Source organism: Raphanus sativus, chromosome 9 (genome assembly GCF_000801105.2).
Source record: "Raphanus sativus cultivar WK10039 chromosome 9, ASM80110v3, whole genome shotgun sequence".
NCBI lineage: Eukaryota > Viridiplantae > Streptophyta > Magnoliopsida > Brassicales > Brassicaceae > Raphanus > Raphanus sativus.
The window spans coordinates 27,168,455-27,185,286 of record NC_079519.1 but is presented as its reverse complement, the minus strand read 5'-3'; the positions used below and the strand labels follow the sequence as shown (position 1 = coordinate 27,185,286).

Sequence of the window (16,832 nt, the reverse complement as noted above, 5' to 3'; positions counted from 1 at the left end):
AATGATTCATGCCACATTTTTGTGTGTGTTCTTTGTTGTTTCACAAAACAGAGGACATAAGAGAACATATAGTAGAAGGAAAAGAGTTCTTTTCTTTTAAGTTGTTGAATCTTTAGTTAGTAAGCTACCTTTATTTCCCTTTTATGTATTCTTCCTACTTCATACTCTCCTTAACTTTTATGTCCATGAGAGTTGGAAGCAGATATATATATGTGTTACGTCCTTCCAGTGTAGCTGCATAACGAGGACATATACTACCTTATTCAGTTCCAAAATCCTTGCAACAAATGCCCTACAACCACCGAAGCTAAAGGATGTGGAAGTGTTACCGCGCTAGCTTGGACAGTAGCTTCCGTTGACAAGAACATAGGATCATGAAAAGTTATTTTTCTCGGATTTCATTTTACTTTTTTTTGTTTTGTTTAACTTCATGAAAAAAAATCCGTCGTTAAAACTATAGTTTGTAGCAATCTCGATTGTTGCGTTTTTTTAGGCAGTTCGAACAAGATATTGTGTTGATGTCTCCTTTACATAACATCTCATGGATTGACTGAGTCGGGGCTAAGAACGATTGTGCGGTTGGGATAGATCAGAGAATAGAGTTTTGCAGTTTGTTTTTGTAAAGTTTCTCAGTATGCCTTTGCAACATGTGTTCATGTTGAGGCATGGCTTAGTGAGAGATAACAAAGAACATGATTCTTTTTGTTGTTTTTTGTTTATTAGAACAGTGGAGAGAAAAATTACAGTAGAAGGAAAGGAGCTTTTATTGTTAAAAGCAAAATAATGACGTTTTAAGAGACTTGTTTACATCCATGATTAGCTGAACCTTTACTTAGAAAAAAAAACATAAAGTTGGACGAGACTTGGTTTATGACTCTTAAGCAAAACAAAGACCTTAGAACTACAAGATAAAAGACACAACTTTGATGCAGAGCGAGGCACGATTACTGCAGACGCATGGCGGCAAATGGGAGAAGAGTTAAACCATTAACGGGATAGGCTTGAGCTGCTGGAGTCATACCTTGAGCTCCAAAATTTGGTGTACCATACATCGTAGGATAGGGCTGAACAGCTGTTGTTGTACCTTGAGCAGCAAGACTTGGTGTTCCAAACATCATAGGATAGGGCTGAGCCGCTGAAGTTGTTGTTGTTGTACCTTGAGCAGCAAGATTTGGTATTCCAAACATCATAGGATAGGGCTGAGCCGCTGAAGTTGTTGTTGTTGTACCTTGAGCAGCAAGATTTGGTATTCCAAACATCATAGGATAGGGCTGAGCCGCTGAAGTTGTTGTTGTTGTACCTTGAGCAGCAAGATTTGGTATTCCAAACATCATAGGATACGCTTGAACTGATGGAGTTGCTGTCGTACCTTGAGCAGCAAGATTTGGTATTCCAAACATCATAGGAAACGCTTGAAACGCTGGAGTTGCTGTTGTACCTTGAGAAGTGGAACTTGGTGTCACAAACATCATAGGATACGCTTGGACTGCTGGAGTTGCTGTTGTACCATAAGCTGCAAGATTTGGTGAGCCAAACAGCAAAGGAAAAGAACCATAGGTGGAAAAGAACAGCCCGGGAAGAGATGTGGCAGCTGATGGAAGATTTGTGGTACCGTTCAAGCCCAAGTGACTAGAAGGAGAGGAGCTACTCGTGGCTCCACACGCCGTGCATCCAGATGCTGGGGAAGAAACACCAACGTGTTCATGGGGGCTCTGGAAAGCAGTGGGGGTGTTGTAGCCAATAGGAAAACCATTCATGTCTCGGTGCGTTAGATCAATAGTTCTCATCCGAGGACGTTCAGGTATGCTTGGAGGAGTAAACACCGACGGTGTATGATCAGCAAGAGGAAACGACCCAACCTCAGCTGCAATATGAGAGTAGTCAATTAGAGAGAGATCTAAAACAGAAAATGCTATTAAACATCTGAGTAGTGAGTTAGTTAAGTTACCTTTGTCTCCATTTTTTTCTTTATCCCACCTCGATTCTTTACGAGGTTTGTGAGCCGGATGAAACCTCCCAACCCCACCTGCAACATGAGATTAGTCAATTACAGAGAGATCTAAAAGATAAAATGCTATAATAAGTTATGTATTTAAAGATTTGAGTAAGTGAGTTAGTTTACCTTTGTCTCCATTTTTGTAATCTTCCCACCTCAACTCTTCATGACTTTTATGTCCATGTGAGTTGGAAGCAGATATGGAAATAATCTGCTTGCCGTCAACATCTGGTGTAGGCGCATAACGAGGATACCTACTACCTTGTTCAGTTTCACCACCAGCCAAAACTGAACTAGGGCCAGGAACTGGTGTAGTAGTTGGTGCGTTTGGTCGAGAAAGGTTAGAGGGACATCTGGGCAAGTAATCAACACTAAATCCTGGAAATGGATTGTTCGTGCTAGTCCTTGAAGCAGCGCAAACTCCAGTGTTGGCAACGTTAGGTGGATGAAAATCAGAAGCAGTCTTGGAAGTGTTAGCTTGGACAGGCGCTTGCACTGATCCTCTTGTAATGTCCGAGGGAGTAACTAATGAAGGTAGAGTTGAGGATGTGGAAGCGGTTGAAGAGCCAGAAGTAAAAATAGGAGCTTTCATTGGCCCAGATACAGATGGTTCGGATGCAGCGGAACCGAAACTGTTTGTAACGTTGGCTTGCCTTGACGAGGAGATTGATGATCCGGAAGAAGCAGTAAAGAAGGGAGATGAACGACGAATAGAAGGACCTAGCAGTGAACAACCAGTACAGCTACAAGGACGTGGCCATGAACAACCAAATAAAGGAACTGGCAGTGAACCGGTGGGACAAAGAGCTCGCGCTGGTTGGGAACTAACAGAACTGAATATGGAGGATGATGTGGAGGATGCATCAACAGACTGCGCTGCTGGTTCAGGAGGAGCGAGTGGAGTCGTATGTGTTCCGGAACACTGATCTGAGGTGGAACCGAGACGTTGAACTGGTTCTGAACTAACAGGAACCGATGAGCCAGTCACTTCTTTGCTCGGTTCGGTTTCTTGAGTGCATAAAGTGCGATGCTGGACACACGTGTCGCAACCGCATTGCTCTGGCTCAGAAACACCAATCTTCATTCTTGTTTTTTTCCGATCTTCAAACTGATTAACAAACAAGAAATTTACATTAATCGATAGTTACAAACGTCTAACAGATAATCTATAGCCGATGAAAGCGTGCGAAACACGGATCTTGAAAAAAAAATAAGAACCCTAAGTACGAAGAGAGAATCATCCATCATCTAACCGAATCAAAAGATCATAACCTAATTACGAATAAACAAGGCTATCAACAAGTAAGGGATTGAAAGAGGAACTTACTGAAGCAAACGATTCCGATTCTGAGAGAAACTGAAACTATAAAGCGCTTTAGGGTTTGTGGAGAGGAGGAGGAGAAGAGGGATCTCTATTGGATTTTAGTTTATATAGGTAATGATTTCGTGATTTCTCACGTCGCTTATACGCTTCCTTTAGAACTTTTTTTTTCAGGGCGTTGTCTTCACGCTGGACAGTATTGATTTGGATTTAGCTTAAATTATTTGGACCTCTTTTCGGCCTCTTCATATGTTTGTTACTTATTGGGCCTTGCAGCCCGAACCTCTGTCAATTAACTTTGTTGAATACTGCTAGTGGAAGCTTAATTTCTTAGGATTTATTTAAAACAAAATAAATAAAGGTGTGTTTAGAGTCTTGTTTACTTTGTATTTCATGTATACTAGAGTCTTTGTCCGCGTTACGCGCAGAAAATAGGTTTAGATATTTTTTTTAGATTTAGAATCTTTTATTAATATTAAGAATTTATTTGGTATGTTTAAATGAGTTTTCTTATGTTGATATTATACAATGTGAAAGTTTTCACAGTGGGAAAGATTAAATTTATGAAAAGATGAGAATATATTAGATTTTTTTTTAAAAGATGAAATTAAAGTCGGTGCATTTATTTCAGCCGAAGCATAATACATTTTAAATGGGATATGAGTAAAAGGAATAGGAAGTGGTTTAAGTGTGAAATTTATTTTTTAAATTGTTATGTTTTTTTCTTTTGTAAATAAGTTTATCTAAGACATCAATTTTTAAAATAGAGCTAAAATTTGTGAAATGGACAAAATTGTCCTTTAAAAAGATAAAATGAAGTAAAACAATTTGTAAAATGAAAACAATTTATTTGTTTTTGAAGTGTTGACATATTGATTGAACTGTCAAAGTTCGTATACTAATTTTATACTAATTATATATTCATCACAATTTTAGTCTTAGTTGCATTGTTATTTTAATTTTATTTTTTTCCTTTTTTTGGACAACTTGTTATTTTAATTTTAAGTTGTTAAGGAGTTGATAGTTGTTAAGGACTCGATGGTTTTATTTTTATACAATTTTAAGTTGTCACTTTAATTTCTATCAAAGCACTACTTCATTCTTTTGAAGTTATTAAAATTAAATATGCAATAGAACCTACTAAACTTAATTTTTATTTTAATACGGACGAATTTAGAAAATACATTGTGGTTAACCAATATTGTACAAATTTTTTAAAATAAACATTCTTTATTAGTAGCAAAGTGGACAAATTGGTTAAGCATTTTGAATTAGTAACATTGCTTGCATACTTTAGCCATGTTATTGGGATCGCAGTTTGTATGTGGCCTAAGGTTGACCATATTTACATAGTACCGCTGCTCCATAGGAACAGGTATTGCACTTAATGAGTTCTTGATTCTTTCACAGCAATGATCGGAGGTTGATCGTTTCTTTTTCCATTGGAATTTATCCAAATATTTTTTACCGGTTTGATAGTGACCTTCAGCAAGCATTAACAAAACAGCAATGATCGGAAGTTGATCGTTTCCGTTTCCATTGTTCCCAGTGGCTGATTGGCGTAGATGAAAGAGGCCTGTCTGTTTTTCTTTGTGGACGAAGTATTGAACAATATAGTGCGCCTCAGGATTGCCGTTCTCTAAACACAATTCTTTGAACCTAATGTGTTTAATGGACATTTAGAGAAGTTCCGCAGCAAAATATCGCATGCTGATGTTTCTGAAATAGTCGGTGGGATCTCAGCGTTCGAGTAATCATTGTAGTCAGAGACATCACTAATGTCGTTAGTGTTGTAATTGTTCACAGATTTTTCTCATCCCATTGTACTTGATCTGTTTTGTAGGATGCTCTGTTTTTTTTTTTTTTAGGTTTTACTCTTACTCTCTTCAGGAAATGTTTTAGTATTACATGATCTTCTATAAGCTCAAAATTCTAAGCGGAAAATGGCGGAAAAGAAGTAACAGAACGCATCCATTATTTGAGAGCTCCAAAATTTGATATATATACATCAAGATCCATTTTTGTGTCTTTTACAGTCTAATATGATAGCCACTAAAAGACTGGGGTAGTGATGTTTCTGCTTTTAGACTTAATCTTCAACAACTATCGTTTGTTATTATTTTACCAAAAAACATATTGTGTTTTTTTTATTAACTTGGGGTATCCCAGATCCATGGAGAAGCCTAGACTAATCTCCAAGAGGAGGTGCAGCCAACGGATAGACCATCTCTCCGGATATTCAAATGAATCCTAAAACATGGGCCTATATCCGTATTAGGTGACCAAGATAATTGTAACTTAATTTTCCGTAGCAGGTGGGTCGAACCTGAACATGTTAGTGTCTCAGGCCCGTCTCCTTACTACCCGACCATAATTGTTATTGTTTTTTTTAGTTGAAAAAATCTGCAGTCTCTTGTGTCTCTCGATACTATCATTGATCTCGGTTGTCCTTTCACGTTTGCTATTAAGTTGAATCATCCTAGCAATGTTATAATGCTCATTGTAACCGATACAAAGGTAAAGATAATAAGCTTTTTATGCTAGCATTATTCCAAACAAAAAGGATCTTATTTAGTTAACACTTTTTCTTTTAATTTTGAAATTATCAGAAATGTAATAAATTTATAAAAATTCTGAGAATATTTATTTAAAATAATATATCATTTTCCTTTTCTTGTATTAGTAACTATTTTTCTGCTTGGTTAATAATTTATTTTGACTTTCCAAAATTAAAACATTTTGTATGATAATATCTATCTTATTAAAACAGAAACAGTACAACTTCCTCTAGGTGGATTTTTAAGTTAGACATCACATTATTATTTATACTTTAACCTTTCATTTAAATCTTTCCTTAAATAACTAAATATCAACCAATTATATGGCATCTTACACTCGATGTATAATAATTTAACTTTATTGACACTATACATTATATTATACATTTATTCGTAAACAAAAAAAAGATCCATTCTCTCTATTATTATACATCGAATGGGAATACAACTTTAAAATCTATTCGTAAACAACTATTATTTTTATACATTATATTATACTTCTATACATTATGTTATACATCTATTCGTAAATAACTATAATTTTTTTGCATACATTATACATTATATTATAATTCTGGACATTATATTATACATTTGTTCGTAAACAACTATTATTTTTGTACATTATATTATACTTCTAGACATTATGTTATACATCTATTCGTAAACAACTATAATTTTTTTGCATACATTATACATTATATTATAATTCTGGACATTATATTATACATTTGTTAGTAAACAACTATGATTTTTTCTATATTATATTATACTTCTGTACATTATATTATACATCTATTCATAAACAACTATAATTTTTTGCATTATATTATACATCTTCTTTAGTCGAATGCGAGTCATTAACAAGTCTTTAACCAGTTATTGATTAACTTTAAATTTTAAATTGCTGGATACAGATATCAGAATATACATTTCTTGATACTCAAATAATATAAGTATAACATAGAACATTCTATAATTTAAAGAGACGGATTTACCTTAGATATGCAATAACTAGAATATATTTCCTTATATATATAGCAAAGAAAAGGAAAATAAAATATAACATCTTTAATTTTTTCTTGGACAATTGCTGTTACGGCTTATTAATTACATATCAAAACATAGATATTTACAATAAAATTTTACTTTATGGGCCATAATATTTATATTGTGAATAAGTATAAAACAGAAACATTGTAAGCATTTAACTTTATAAAAAACACAATAGTCATTTTCGTATTGAAATTTTTGCATATACATTCAAATACTTATTTTATTAATAAAAAAATTTGAAACTATTTTTTTGGATTAGTACAATTTCATTTAAATTATTTAACCAAATATAAAACATTTATATATCAGCACGGTTAATCTTTGTTAGTTTTTTCTCATAAATATTTTTGTTTATCTATTGTATAAATTATAACTATTTTATTAATATCATAATGAAGACTTCAGTTATGTTAGTCTAAATTGTATTGGTTAATATTAGATTATTGTTTTCACCCTACATCTATACTATGAAACTTAGAAACTCACAATTATATTAAACTACATAATATAGAATTGGACAAACTCAAAATTATTTAAAACTACAATATAGAATTAGACAAACTCCAAATTATATTAACTACTATAGAATATATGTTATATGTTAAGACAAAAATGGAATCCGCGCGATCTAGTGCATCATTGAATGACTATACTAATTAATGACCTAAAATTTAATGAATGTGTTAAATTTTTAAATGGAGGACTTATATAGTTATTAGATTAAAAATCTATGACAATAACTAAACCGATAATGAGAAGAAAGAAAACATAATTAGATTGTTTTGACATTTGAACGGCATTGGTGACAGTATACTCCCTTCGTTTTATATTACTTGTCGTTCTAGGTTTATGTACACAGATTAAGAAAACATTTAGTTTTACATATTTTCAAAATAAAAATATTATTTACAATACACTTAACCATATATCAACCAATAGAAAAATAGAACAGAGAATATTGTCAATAAATTTTACATTGAAAACCGAAAACGACACTTATTTTGAAACGAAAATTCTACTCTAAAACGACAAATAATTCGAAACAGAGGGAGTATCATTTTTAAGTGTCAGTGAACATAACACAGTTATGGCTTCCGATCCCAACATAATGGGAATCAAACCTATACTAAAAGAAGAATAAGATCAAAAAGAGAGGCTGTCCACGTTGACAAAAAAAGTCAGCCAATAGAAGTAGAGCTTCACGCCACGTCAGATGTGTCACTTAAGTCGTTGGGCTTCGAATTCCACAGGCCCGGCATCGTTCAAATTCGAGAAGCCCGTGAAGCCCATTTCACATCTAAGCTCCCTTTCCCCTTCCTCTTGGCGTCTTTTGCTTTCCTAAACGTCTTGCTCCTTTCCTATTAATTGATATGTGAAACAGAGTGAAAAGATGTAAGCAACGTTTGATGTAGCGTTAAGAAAACGGGCCCTGGAAGGAGAGAAATCTCTTCGGAGAAACATTTGATCCTTTCCCTTTTAGTATAGGTTTGATTTTTGCCGTGTTTGTCTTCTCACTGTTAACTTTCCAGTAAATATTTTCTCTATTCAATCCTTGCTTCTTTTGTTTGACAAGTACGCTTCCAGAGACCGTAGACAGGAAGAGGAGGAGCCTCTGTCTTCCTCAATCCGAACTGCAGTTCCCCATTCGTTTTCTCCCTTTCGGATTCCCTCTTCATTGCCTCCCGATCTCATAACCATCTTTCATTACTGCATGAATCAAAAGCCAAGCTAACAGTTTCAACTTCCGGTGCTCTCGATTCAAAATATGAGTATCAGTCAAGCGTTTTCAACAAAGGAGAGTAAGATCCACTCCTTCTATCGCTTCTTGATTTATAATATGTAAATGAGTATCTGTTTATTTTGATGCCAGTCTTTTGTGTTCATGTTCTAATATGCTTTACATTGGATTGATCCTTATGTTTTGAAGAAAAAAAACGAATGCTGGTGCTCAATGCCTCACAGCTTATGCCGTCAAAGAATCTTAATGAACATGATATAAACTTATGCCGAAACGATATCCAGAATGGGATTTAAAATATTGTTTCTAGAAACATAGCAGATAATTTAACCCTAAACTAAAGGACAAAACAATAAAAATCACAATAAAAGCATCCTGTAATCGATGACGTTGTTGATAAGTTTTTCGCTTATAACGGGGAACTTGTTGTTTTGGCCAGAGTCAACAGTTTGGTCATTAGCCTCTGGAGGATGGGAGCTCGCAGGAGGAATGCTGGTTTCCTACTTCATTGTTTTTTTTTGTGGTAAAATTCCTACTTCATTGTTGTGCTGGCTGAGACTGAGATCTTGCTTTCAAAGTTTGTATGCAAAGTTCCACGATCTTTTTAATAAGAAAAAAAAAGTTCCACGAACTTTTTGATTAATTTTGCTGGATCAAGATAACCTCCTACCTTTGACTCTCTGGCTCTAGATCCAACTTTGTCTCCATGTCCGGCGGCTGAGAGGATTTCTCGGGAGCCATGACAGTTTTTCTTCTCAACAGATGAGACATGGGAGCAATCAATCTCTCTCTTTGACTCAAGACAAAATTAAGAGTTCAAGATGTTAAGAGAGACCACGACTTAGAAGTTTAGAACAAAGCTACAGATTAAAGAGGAATGAATGTAAAAAAAAGTTATAGAGCAAAACTGGCGAAGCGACTCATAAACGATAAAAAAAACAATAAAGGAAAGGAGTCTTACTTGTACGTTTTTTTTCATTGTGTCTGTGTTAGCAATTGAACTCCGTGAATCTGTTTATGTGCACTATTGCTTCTATCATGAATTCTCCATAGTCTATTGTACCGTTCCACATGCACCAGCCTATAGTAAACAGGATAACTCAGTTGTTTTGTCATCGATTTAAAGATAGCACAAAAGAACAAAAAAGAAAACAACTTTCAACTTCCTTACACTGTTGGACTTTTATATTCAAATAACCTTGTACCTTGCTTGGCAGCTTAGTTCCTCAAGCAGTTAAGCATAAATAATGAAAAGACTGTAATCAAAATATTTGAAAAAACAAAAGGTTGTGCAATTTAAAAAATAAATAGCTCGATCAGCAACTTTTTCTCTGGCGGCCTGCTCTTGTGGAAAAGATTTCCTTGCTCGTATGTGATTCCTGCAAAAGTCAAGAAGCATAATCTCCGTTTCAAAATCCAAACTTCAAATAATACAATCCTGAGAAAAGTACCTTCACTTTTCTAGCTTACATTGCTCAATTTTCTTCTTCTCTAAATCAGCTTTCATAGAGGCAGTTGCTGCAAACTTCTTTTCTTTTCTCGCCGATATATCTGGGAAGGCTTTCAGAGCAGCTGTGTGTTAAAATAAGAAAGTAGTAACGTTCAAACGGATATGTTGTTGATGACTAACCATTGGAACTTGAAAGCGTTGTCGGTAAAGTTGATGCGTGTATTTGTGATCTCAAGTTTGATCAAGTAAACTGATAAGGGTCGTAGATGGAGGATTTGGAGCTCTCTGAAAACATACGCTAACAAACAATCCTCCAATGTCTCTCGTGTTCAATTTGATGAAGAAACTAAGAGAGAGAGATATACTGAATGTTCCCTTTTTAGATTACCTTCTAAAAAGGGAATCTATGTCTTACTCCGCCTGCAAATGATTCTTGTTATTAGTTCATAAAATATATGATACACTGAAAGGAAAAGAGACACTAAGACTGATACTCACGTAATTCCCAGAAATGAAATTAGCCGAAATCGAGGGCCAACATTGTTTTATAATAACGCACGCCGTCTTGCCTTTCTGGTTGATGAGGACGTTTTATTTGCCATGGTTGCAGGGATCATTTAGTCTATGTAAGTGCGATGAATGGAAGAATCGAGAGCACCGGAAGTTGAAACTGTTGCTTGGCTTTTGATTCATGCAGTAATGAATGAGCTTTAGGAAAGATGGTTATGAGATCGGGAGGCAATGAAGAGGGAATCCGAAAGGGAGAAAACGAATGGGGAACTGCAGTTCGGATTGAGGAAGACAGAGGCTCCTCCTCTTCCTGTCTACGGTCTCTGGAAGCGTAGTTGTCAAACAAAAGAAGCAAGGATTGAATAGAGAATATTTACTGGAAAGTTAACAGTGAGAAGACGAACACGGCAAAAATCAGCATGAAATTTTTGCCTCCTTCCAGGGCTACATCAAACGTTTCTTAGATCTTTTCACTCTGTTTCACATCGATTAATAGGAAAGGAGCAAGACGCGAAGAGGAAGGGGAAAGGGAGCTTAGATGTGAAATGGGCTTCACGGGCTTCTCGAATTTGAACGATGTCGGGCCTGTGGAATTCGAAGCCCAACGACTTAAATGACACATCTGACGTGGCGTGAAGCTCTACTCCTATTGGCCGATTTTTTTTGTCAACGTGGACCTCTCTTTTGATTTTATTCTCGTTTTAGTATAGGTTTGATTACTTTTTTTTCTTAGTAGAACTCTCATTACTAATGATATTTAAATTCCTATGTATTGACAAGTGCAATTATCATAATTGTGCTAAGTTTTGCCAAGGTCCCACTCCCATGCACAAGTGTGCAATTATCATAATTATGCGCCTGGAAATCATAATTGTTGCTAGAAACTTCCTCCACACATAATCAAATCTTTAAACGTTGGTTTTTAAATTCGTTTGCATCTGATTACCTTTTGCATTGTAATTTTATACACAAAAATAATTAAAATCTGCCTTTTTGTTTGCCGACAATGTTTTCACACCATGGTCAACCACTGTTTTTTCCAATTATATTCACAAGTCACATAATTGCTACATAATAAGTAAATTAAAAATTGGTTGGAGAGGATAATGACATTTGGCCACCATATGATGAAATAAGAAGATCAACAGAACAAACAAACCAAAAATGTATAAGGATATCAGAGACGCAAAGGAGAGAAATCTCACCAAAAGACGATGCCGAAGGCAAAAACATCACTATATAAACTAAAAGAAAAACAAACGATAAAAAACAAAATCAAACAACCGAACAAAATCTCAAGATTATGAACCTCGACAGAAACATAAACTTCGATATAAACAGTCAAAGAGAATAACTCAAAATAGTAGCTAAAACACTTGAGAAATAGAAGGCGAAGAACAATCATACTACAATAATGACAAAAGAAAATGAACATTATTCAAAATAGAAACAAAATATATAGAAAGAGAAAAAGACCATTCCTTTTCTTTTGATTAAAAGAATGAAAAACCAAGGAAGAAGACAAGAATGTTATATTCTGAGACAGAAACCACAAAAGGAAATAATTGCCAAGCTAAGAAGATTGACTTTCTAAGAAGGGAAAATCAAATCCCATGATTTACATCAATCAAATCTCACAACTAATTCAATAAACCAGAATCTCTTACTGGGTTTTTCATAAACCTTCGGCGTCAAACATACCATCCAAATCGGAATAAACACCTGACCTGGCTGATGACCGAGGACTGGATGATTATTATTGGAGGTAGGTTTCACCTTAATCCATACCGGTCCAAGAACCGGGTCAATTATTACAAAGGCCCGATAAGAAGAAGAAAATAGGTCTATCGCAAGATGAGGGGATAGTCTGTGCCGAACAGACATGGTCAAATCAAAACATAAAGAAGATCGGACAGTAAATGTGATCTTAAAGATACTTAATACTCGCCAGAGACCATATCGCCATTATAATCCACCGTCAGTACCCATAAAGGACAGCCAAAGAGAAATAGAAGGCGGTCCTAAGCTTTACATTTCACAAACTATCTCTTAATATTTTACAAGTAGAAGGTTGTACTCATTTACTCTTATATCTGCACTTGGGTCACTACAATTGTATCAGTCCATAAAATCATAATATGTATATATTTTATACCAAGATCTTTTTTTTTTTTTGACATCGAATAAAAATAAAAGATTACTCTACAGCCGTTAGACTAGCTTCAGGGGCTAGCCATGTAGGTGCGGAGTCACTAACGAACGGGATGAGCTTGCGTGTACGTCCCCCTTTTGCCAAGCCGTCCGCTCGGGCATTCTGAGTTCTCGGGATTGCGCATATAGAGAGGCTCATAAACTCTTTAGACAGTGCTGCAATTTCATCCAACTCAGAGGCCAATGCTGGCCATTCCATATCAGTATTTATAAGTTTCACAAGTTGCTCACAGTCTGATCGCAGCTGAATCTCTCTTTTCCCTCGGTTTTAACAGCTCCTGCATTGCCCAAATAACACCTTCTGCTTCCGCATGGAGTGGGGAGGCCGAGTATATGTTACCTTTATTAGTAAACATTCTTTTCATATATTACTTATTCTATACATTATCATAAATCTTAACTCTAATTTCTGAATGAATTTTAAAACCTATCATCCATAATTAACTAATGTAAGAGGGGCCTAAGTCAAATGTCTCAAAATAATTTTATATGGTATGACATAGTTTGTGAAATGTAAGAAAGTGGTGATACAAGGATATGTCCAAACCAAACATTCTAATTTTATATGGTATGACATAGTTTTAGTAAATATAGGACACATAATATAAGAAAGTGGTGATACAAGGATATGTCCAAACCAAACATTCTAATGCTATTTAATATTCATCATGGCATTATAAATATTTTTCTTAATAATTCAATATATTTTAATAGTATTTAGTAAAACTATATCTAAAACCACATTTAGATCTAAAAACATATACAACATATACACCAAACAATATAAAACATAATATGAAATTCAAATTTCTAAGACTTAATTAATGTATATACAGTTCAATTAATTACTTTCTTATTTTATATAAAGATATAATTTAGAATAAAAATAAAAAGGGAACTTTTGTAAACTAATAATTTTATAAATTGATAAAATATTATAGTCTCAGACATTATTAATTTATATCTTGCAACAACAAAAATAAGTAATTGGTTTGTCTGGGCCATTTGCATGTTTTAAGCAAATTCCCCCGAGATTGTAATTCAGAGAAATACATCTTGCTTTGCAGGTCTTTTCCGGGTTTGCGCCCTCACATAGCCCCTGTTGTTGACATTCTCCTTCGTTACCTATTTAAGTCAATATAATTAGCATTAGTTTTACTTTCAAATTAAAAATTAGCAAATTAACATATTTTAACTCAACTCCTTAGTCTTTTTGAATTTTCGAATCATCTAAAAACTTCTTGATTTCTTTTCAGAGAATTTCGAATTGGTAGAATATTTTCTATTTGCCTTAAGTTAATAAAATCATAAAATAAATACTTCCTAAAGTTAAAAAAAATATTACCTGAAATTGTAGGAAAAAGGCTTATGAGAGTCAAGACCATTAACAGAGACAACATAATAGATAAACTTTTCTTGGTTGCCATGATATGTATGTGTAGGTTACAGAAACTCTTTGTCCAAGTATCCTTCACAGAAATAAAAAAATACAGATTTCAAAATTAACATCAGACGAGATTCTAGTGTAATAACTCTTAAGAAACAAATTCTGATTACGTACTTTTACATATACTAAAACATATACGCTTTTACAATATGAATAAATAAATTTAGAAAAAAATTAAAACTTTGTATACTAAAAAGTATTTGGAGATGCTTAAATACTTATTTTCAAAGAAATAAATTTAGTCTTCTTCAAAAGAAAACTTCTAACCTTGACATGCATATGAATTTCTAACTTGAAAAAAAAAAGACTTTCTTACTTGATTTACCTTTTTGTATTTTCTTCTTATTGTGATTTGATCGTTTGGTCTAGTTGTGTTTATATATATTCATGATAGATCTTCCATTTTTGGTAACACATATTTTGTTATAAGTATTCATAATTAATTTTCTATATTCTAACGCATATTGGTCAACAGTTTTTATTATTTACTATAAATGGATGATATAATATTTTGTTTTTAACTTTTTATATATAAAATATTTCTCGTAATGTAATGGTTTCCATAACAAAACTTTGACTATAAATTTGTTCAACGAATTTAAAATTTACTATATATGGATGGTATAATCTTTTGTATATGTATAATCTTTCGTATTATGTAAGGGTTTCCTTAAAAACAATTTGACTGGAAATCTGTTAGACTAGGTTAGTATTTGCTATAAATTGATTTAATGAGTTATTTTTGGGTTCACCCCCTATGCACCAACCAATAGAAACTTGTTATTTTAGATTTAGTATCTTTTATTTAAGAAAACAAATAATTTGTCAAATTATATTATTTTTTCAAAATAAAATTTAAAAATAAATAAAAATAGTATATAAAAACGAATTAAAAAAAATTAATGTTGTCAACAAAACACTAAACCCTAAACTCTAATACTAAACCCTAAACTCTAATCATAAACCTTAAACCCTTGGATAAACCATAAACCTTTGGAAAAAACACTAAACATGTTCTCAACAAAATACTAAACCCTAAACTCTAATCCTAAACCCTAAACCCTTGGGTAAACCCTAAACCTTTGGGTAAACCCTAACCCTTGGAAAAACACTAAACATTTGGATAAATTCTAAACTATAAATCTTAAACACTAAACTCCAAATCTTATAAATAAATATTTTTTAAAATAATCTTTATTGAGAACTATTGTTATTTTTATTTATTTAATCTTTTTATTTATTTTAAAAGCATAATATAATTTGGCAGGTTATTTTTGTTTTCTTAATTAAAAGATATTAGATTTAAAATAACAATTTTCTATTGGTTGGTGAACCTAAAGGTTCATCCTAGGGGGTGAACCCAAGAAAAAGTCATAATTATATATATAATCTTTCATATATGAAATACCAACTTCAACATCATCTAGTATACTAACATATACGAAATAAATAAGATTAGATAGATGCGGAATTAAATATATCGTTAAAATTTGTATTTTATTCTTCTATTGACATTAAAAAAAAATTAAGTATAACAAGAACTATATTTTTTTTTGAGAATTGCCTATTAGAATTATAATAAATAACTATTTGTTTTAGCAACTCAAAAACTATTTTATCTTTAGAAAGGGGGAGTGTTTGTGAAACCGATTAATGAATAAGATTATATATATAGGGTTTGCAAAATATATTATTCATCTGAACAAAAGATATGTAAATCAAATAGAACAAAAGATTTGGCAATTGCTAGAATTTTTTTTTTTTTTTTTGAAAAAATTGCTAGATTTTAGCCTCCTACAATAACTACTCTACATAGTTTAAATGAAATAGTTTCTATAAACGATAATATTCACGAACAAAATATCAAGTAATGAGGCAATAAGGGAAAATTGATACAGCACTTTTATATTTTATATGATTTAGTACCCATTTAATTTCCATTGGTTATTATAGAGTAATCTATCTTATTAAAACAGAAACATTCTGTTGGACCTAACATTTATTTTGTAAGTTTTTAAATTAAATATACTTTTATACTTTATAGTTAAACATACATTAAATCACTAATATTTCTTTTTTATACTACTATCCATGTTTCCAAACAATATACTTATTTCTTTATACTACTATCAACGTTTCCAAACAATATACTTATTTCTTTATACTATTATCAATGTTTCCAAACAATATATTTTTATACTACTATCAATGTTTCCAAATAATAAAATAATTAATCTTAATTATTTTATATCTATCATTTTCTCTTTAAAATTTTGTAGAAACGTCATAATTTCATAAATTGCAAAATAGTGAACTTTAAAATTTCGATTATAAGATTACAAATTATGAAACTATTACAATTTAAATCCAATTAGATTACATATTGATCATCCATCAGTTCAATCGGTTAGTCTCGGGTTTTAGTGATTTTTTAATATGAATATTTTAAAAACATAAATTGAATTGTCAGATCTCCGGATTAACCGGTATAATCACAATCGGGTTGAATTTAAAAATACTGATTTAAATGCAAAAATATTTTAAA

The 16,832-nt window shown here is 32.8% G+C and overlaps 1 protein-coding gene and 2 long non-coding RNA genes across 9 annotated transcripts; 1 reads left to right on the top strand and 2 right to left on the bottom strand.

The window, feature by feature from the left end:
- Window positions 1-746: 746 nt before the first annotated feature.
- On the bottom strand, window positions 747-3,492 carry LOC130499937 (nuclear pore complex protein NUP98B-like). The gene is made up of 4 exons (XM_056994488.1): window positions 3,324-3,492; window positions 2,123-3,104; window positions 1,949-2,026; window positions 747-1,864 (listed from the first exon to the last, which is right to left on the bottom strand). The coding sequence occupies exons 2-4, from the start codon at window positions 3,078-3,080 to the stop codon at window positions 945-947; spliced, it is 1,956 nt and encodes a 651-aa protein (XP_056850468.1). The 5' UTR covers window positions 3,081-3,104; window positions 3,324-3,492; the 3' UTR covers window positions 747-944.
- Window positions 3,493-8,005: 4,513 nt separating this feature from the next.
- Window positions 8,006-9,300, top strand: LOC130499940 (uncharacterized). The gene is made up of 2 exons (XR_008938797.1): window positions 8,006-8,730; window positions 9,109-9,300. It is a non-coding gene; the product is annotated as an uncharacterized LOC130499940 (long non-coding RNA).
- Window positions 8,909-11,141, bottom strand: LOC130499939 (uncharacterized). Of its 7 annotated transcripts, none has more exons than XR_008938793.1 (6): window positions 10,618-11,140; window positions 10,300-10,539; window positions 10,140-10,229; window positions 9,841-10,048; window positions 9,631-9,750; window positions 8,909-9,529 (listed from the first exon to the last, which is right to left on the bottom strand). It is a non-coding gene; the product is annotated as an uncharacterized LOC130499939 (long non-coding RNA). The 7 variants fall into 7 exon arrangements; XR_008938792.1 differs by having other exon boundaries at window positions 8,909-9,750; window positions 10,300-10,417; window positions 10,508-10,539; XR_008938794.1 differs by having other exon boundaries at window positions 8,909-9,750; window positions 10,140-10,220; window positions 10,300-10,417; window positions 10,508-10,539.
- Between the last annotated feature and the right edge of the window lie 5,691 nt (window positions 11,142-16,832).

Bases quoted from the DNA above. Each gene is read 5' to 3' on its own strand.
- LOC130499937 (XM_056994488.1), bottom strand. From the start codon at position 3,080: ATGAAGATTGGTGTTTCTGAGCCAGAGCAATGCGGTTGCGACACGTGT. The intron at 2,027-2,122 runs GTAAACTAACTC...CTCATGTTGCAG, and splicing joins TTACAAAAATGGAGACAAAG to GTGGGGTTGGGAGGTTTCAT. The intron at 1,865-1,948 runs GTAACTTAACTA...CTCATATTGCAG, and splicing joins AGAAAAAAATGGAGACAAAG to CTGAGGTTGGGTCGTTTCCT.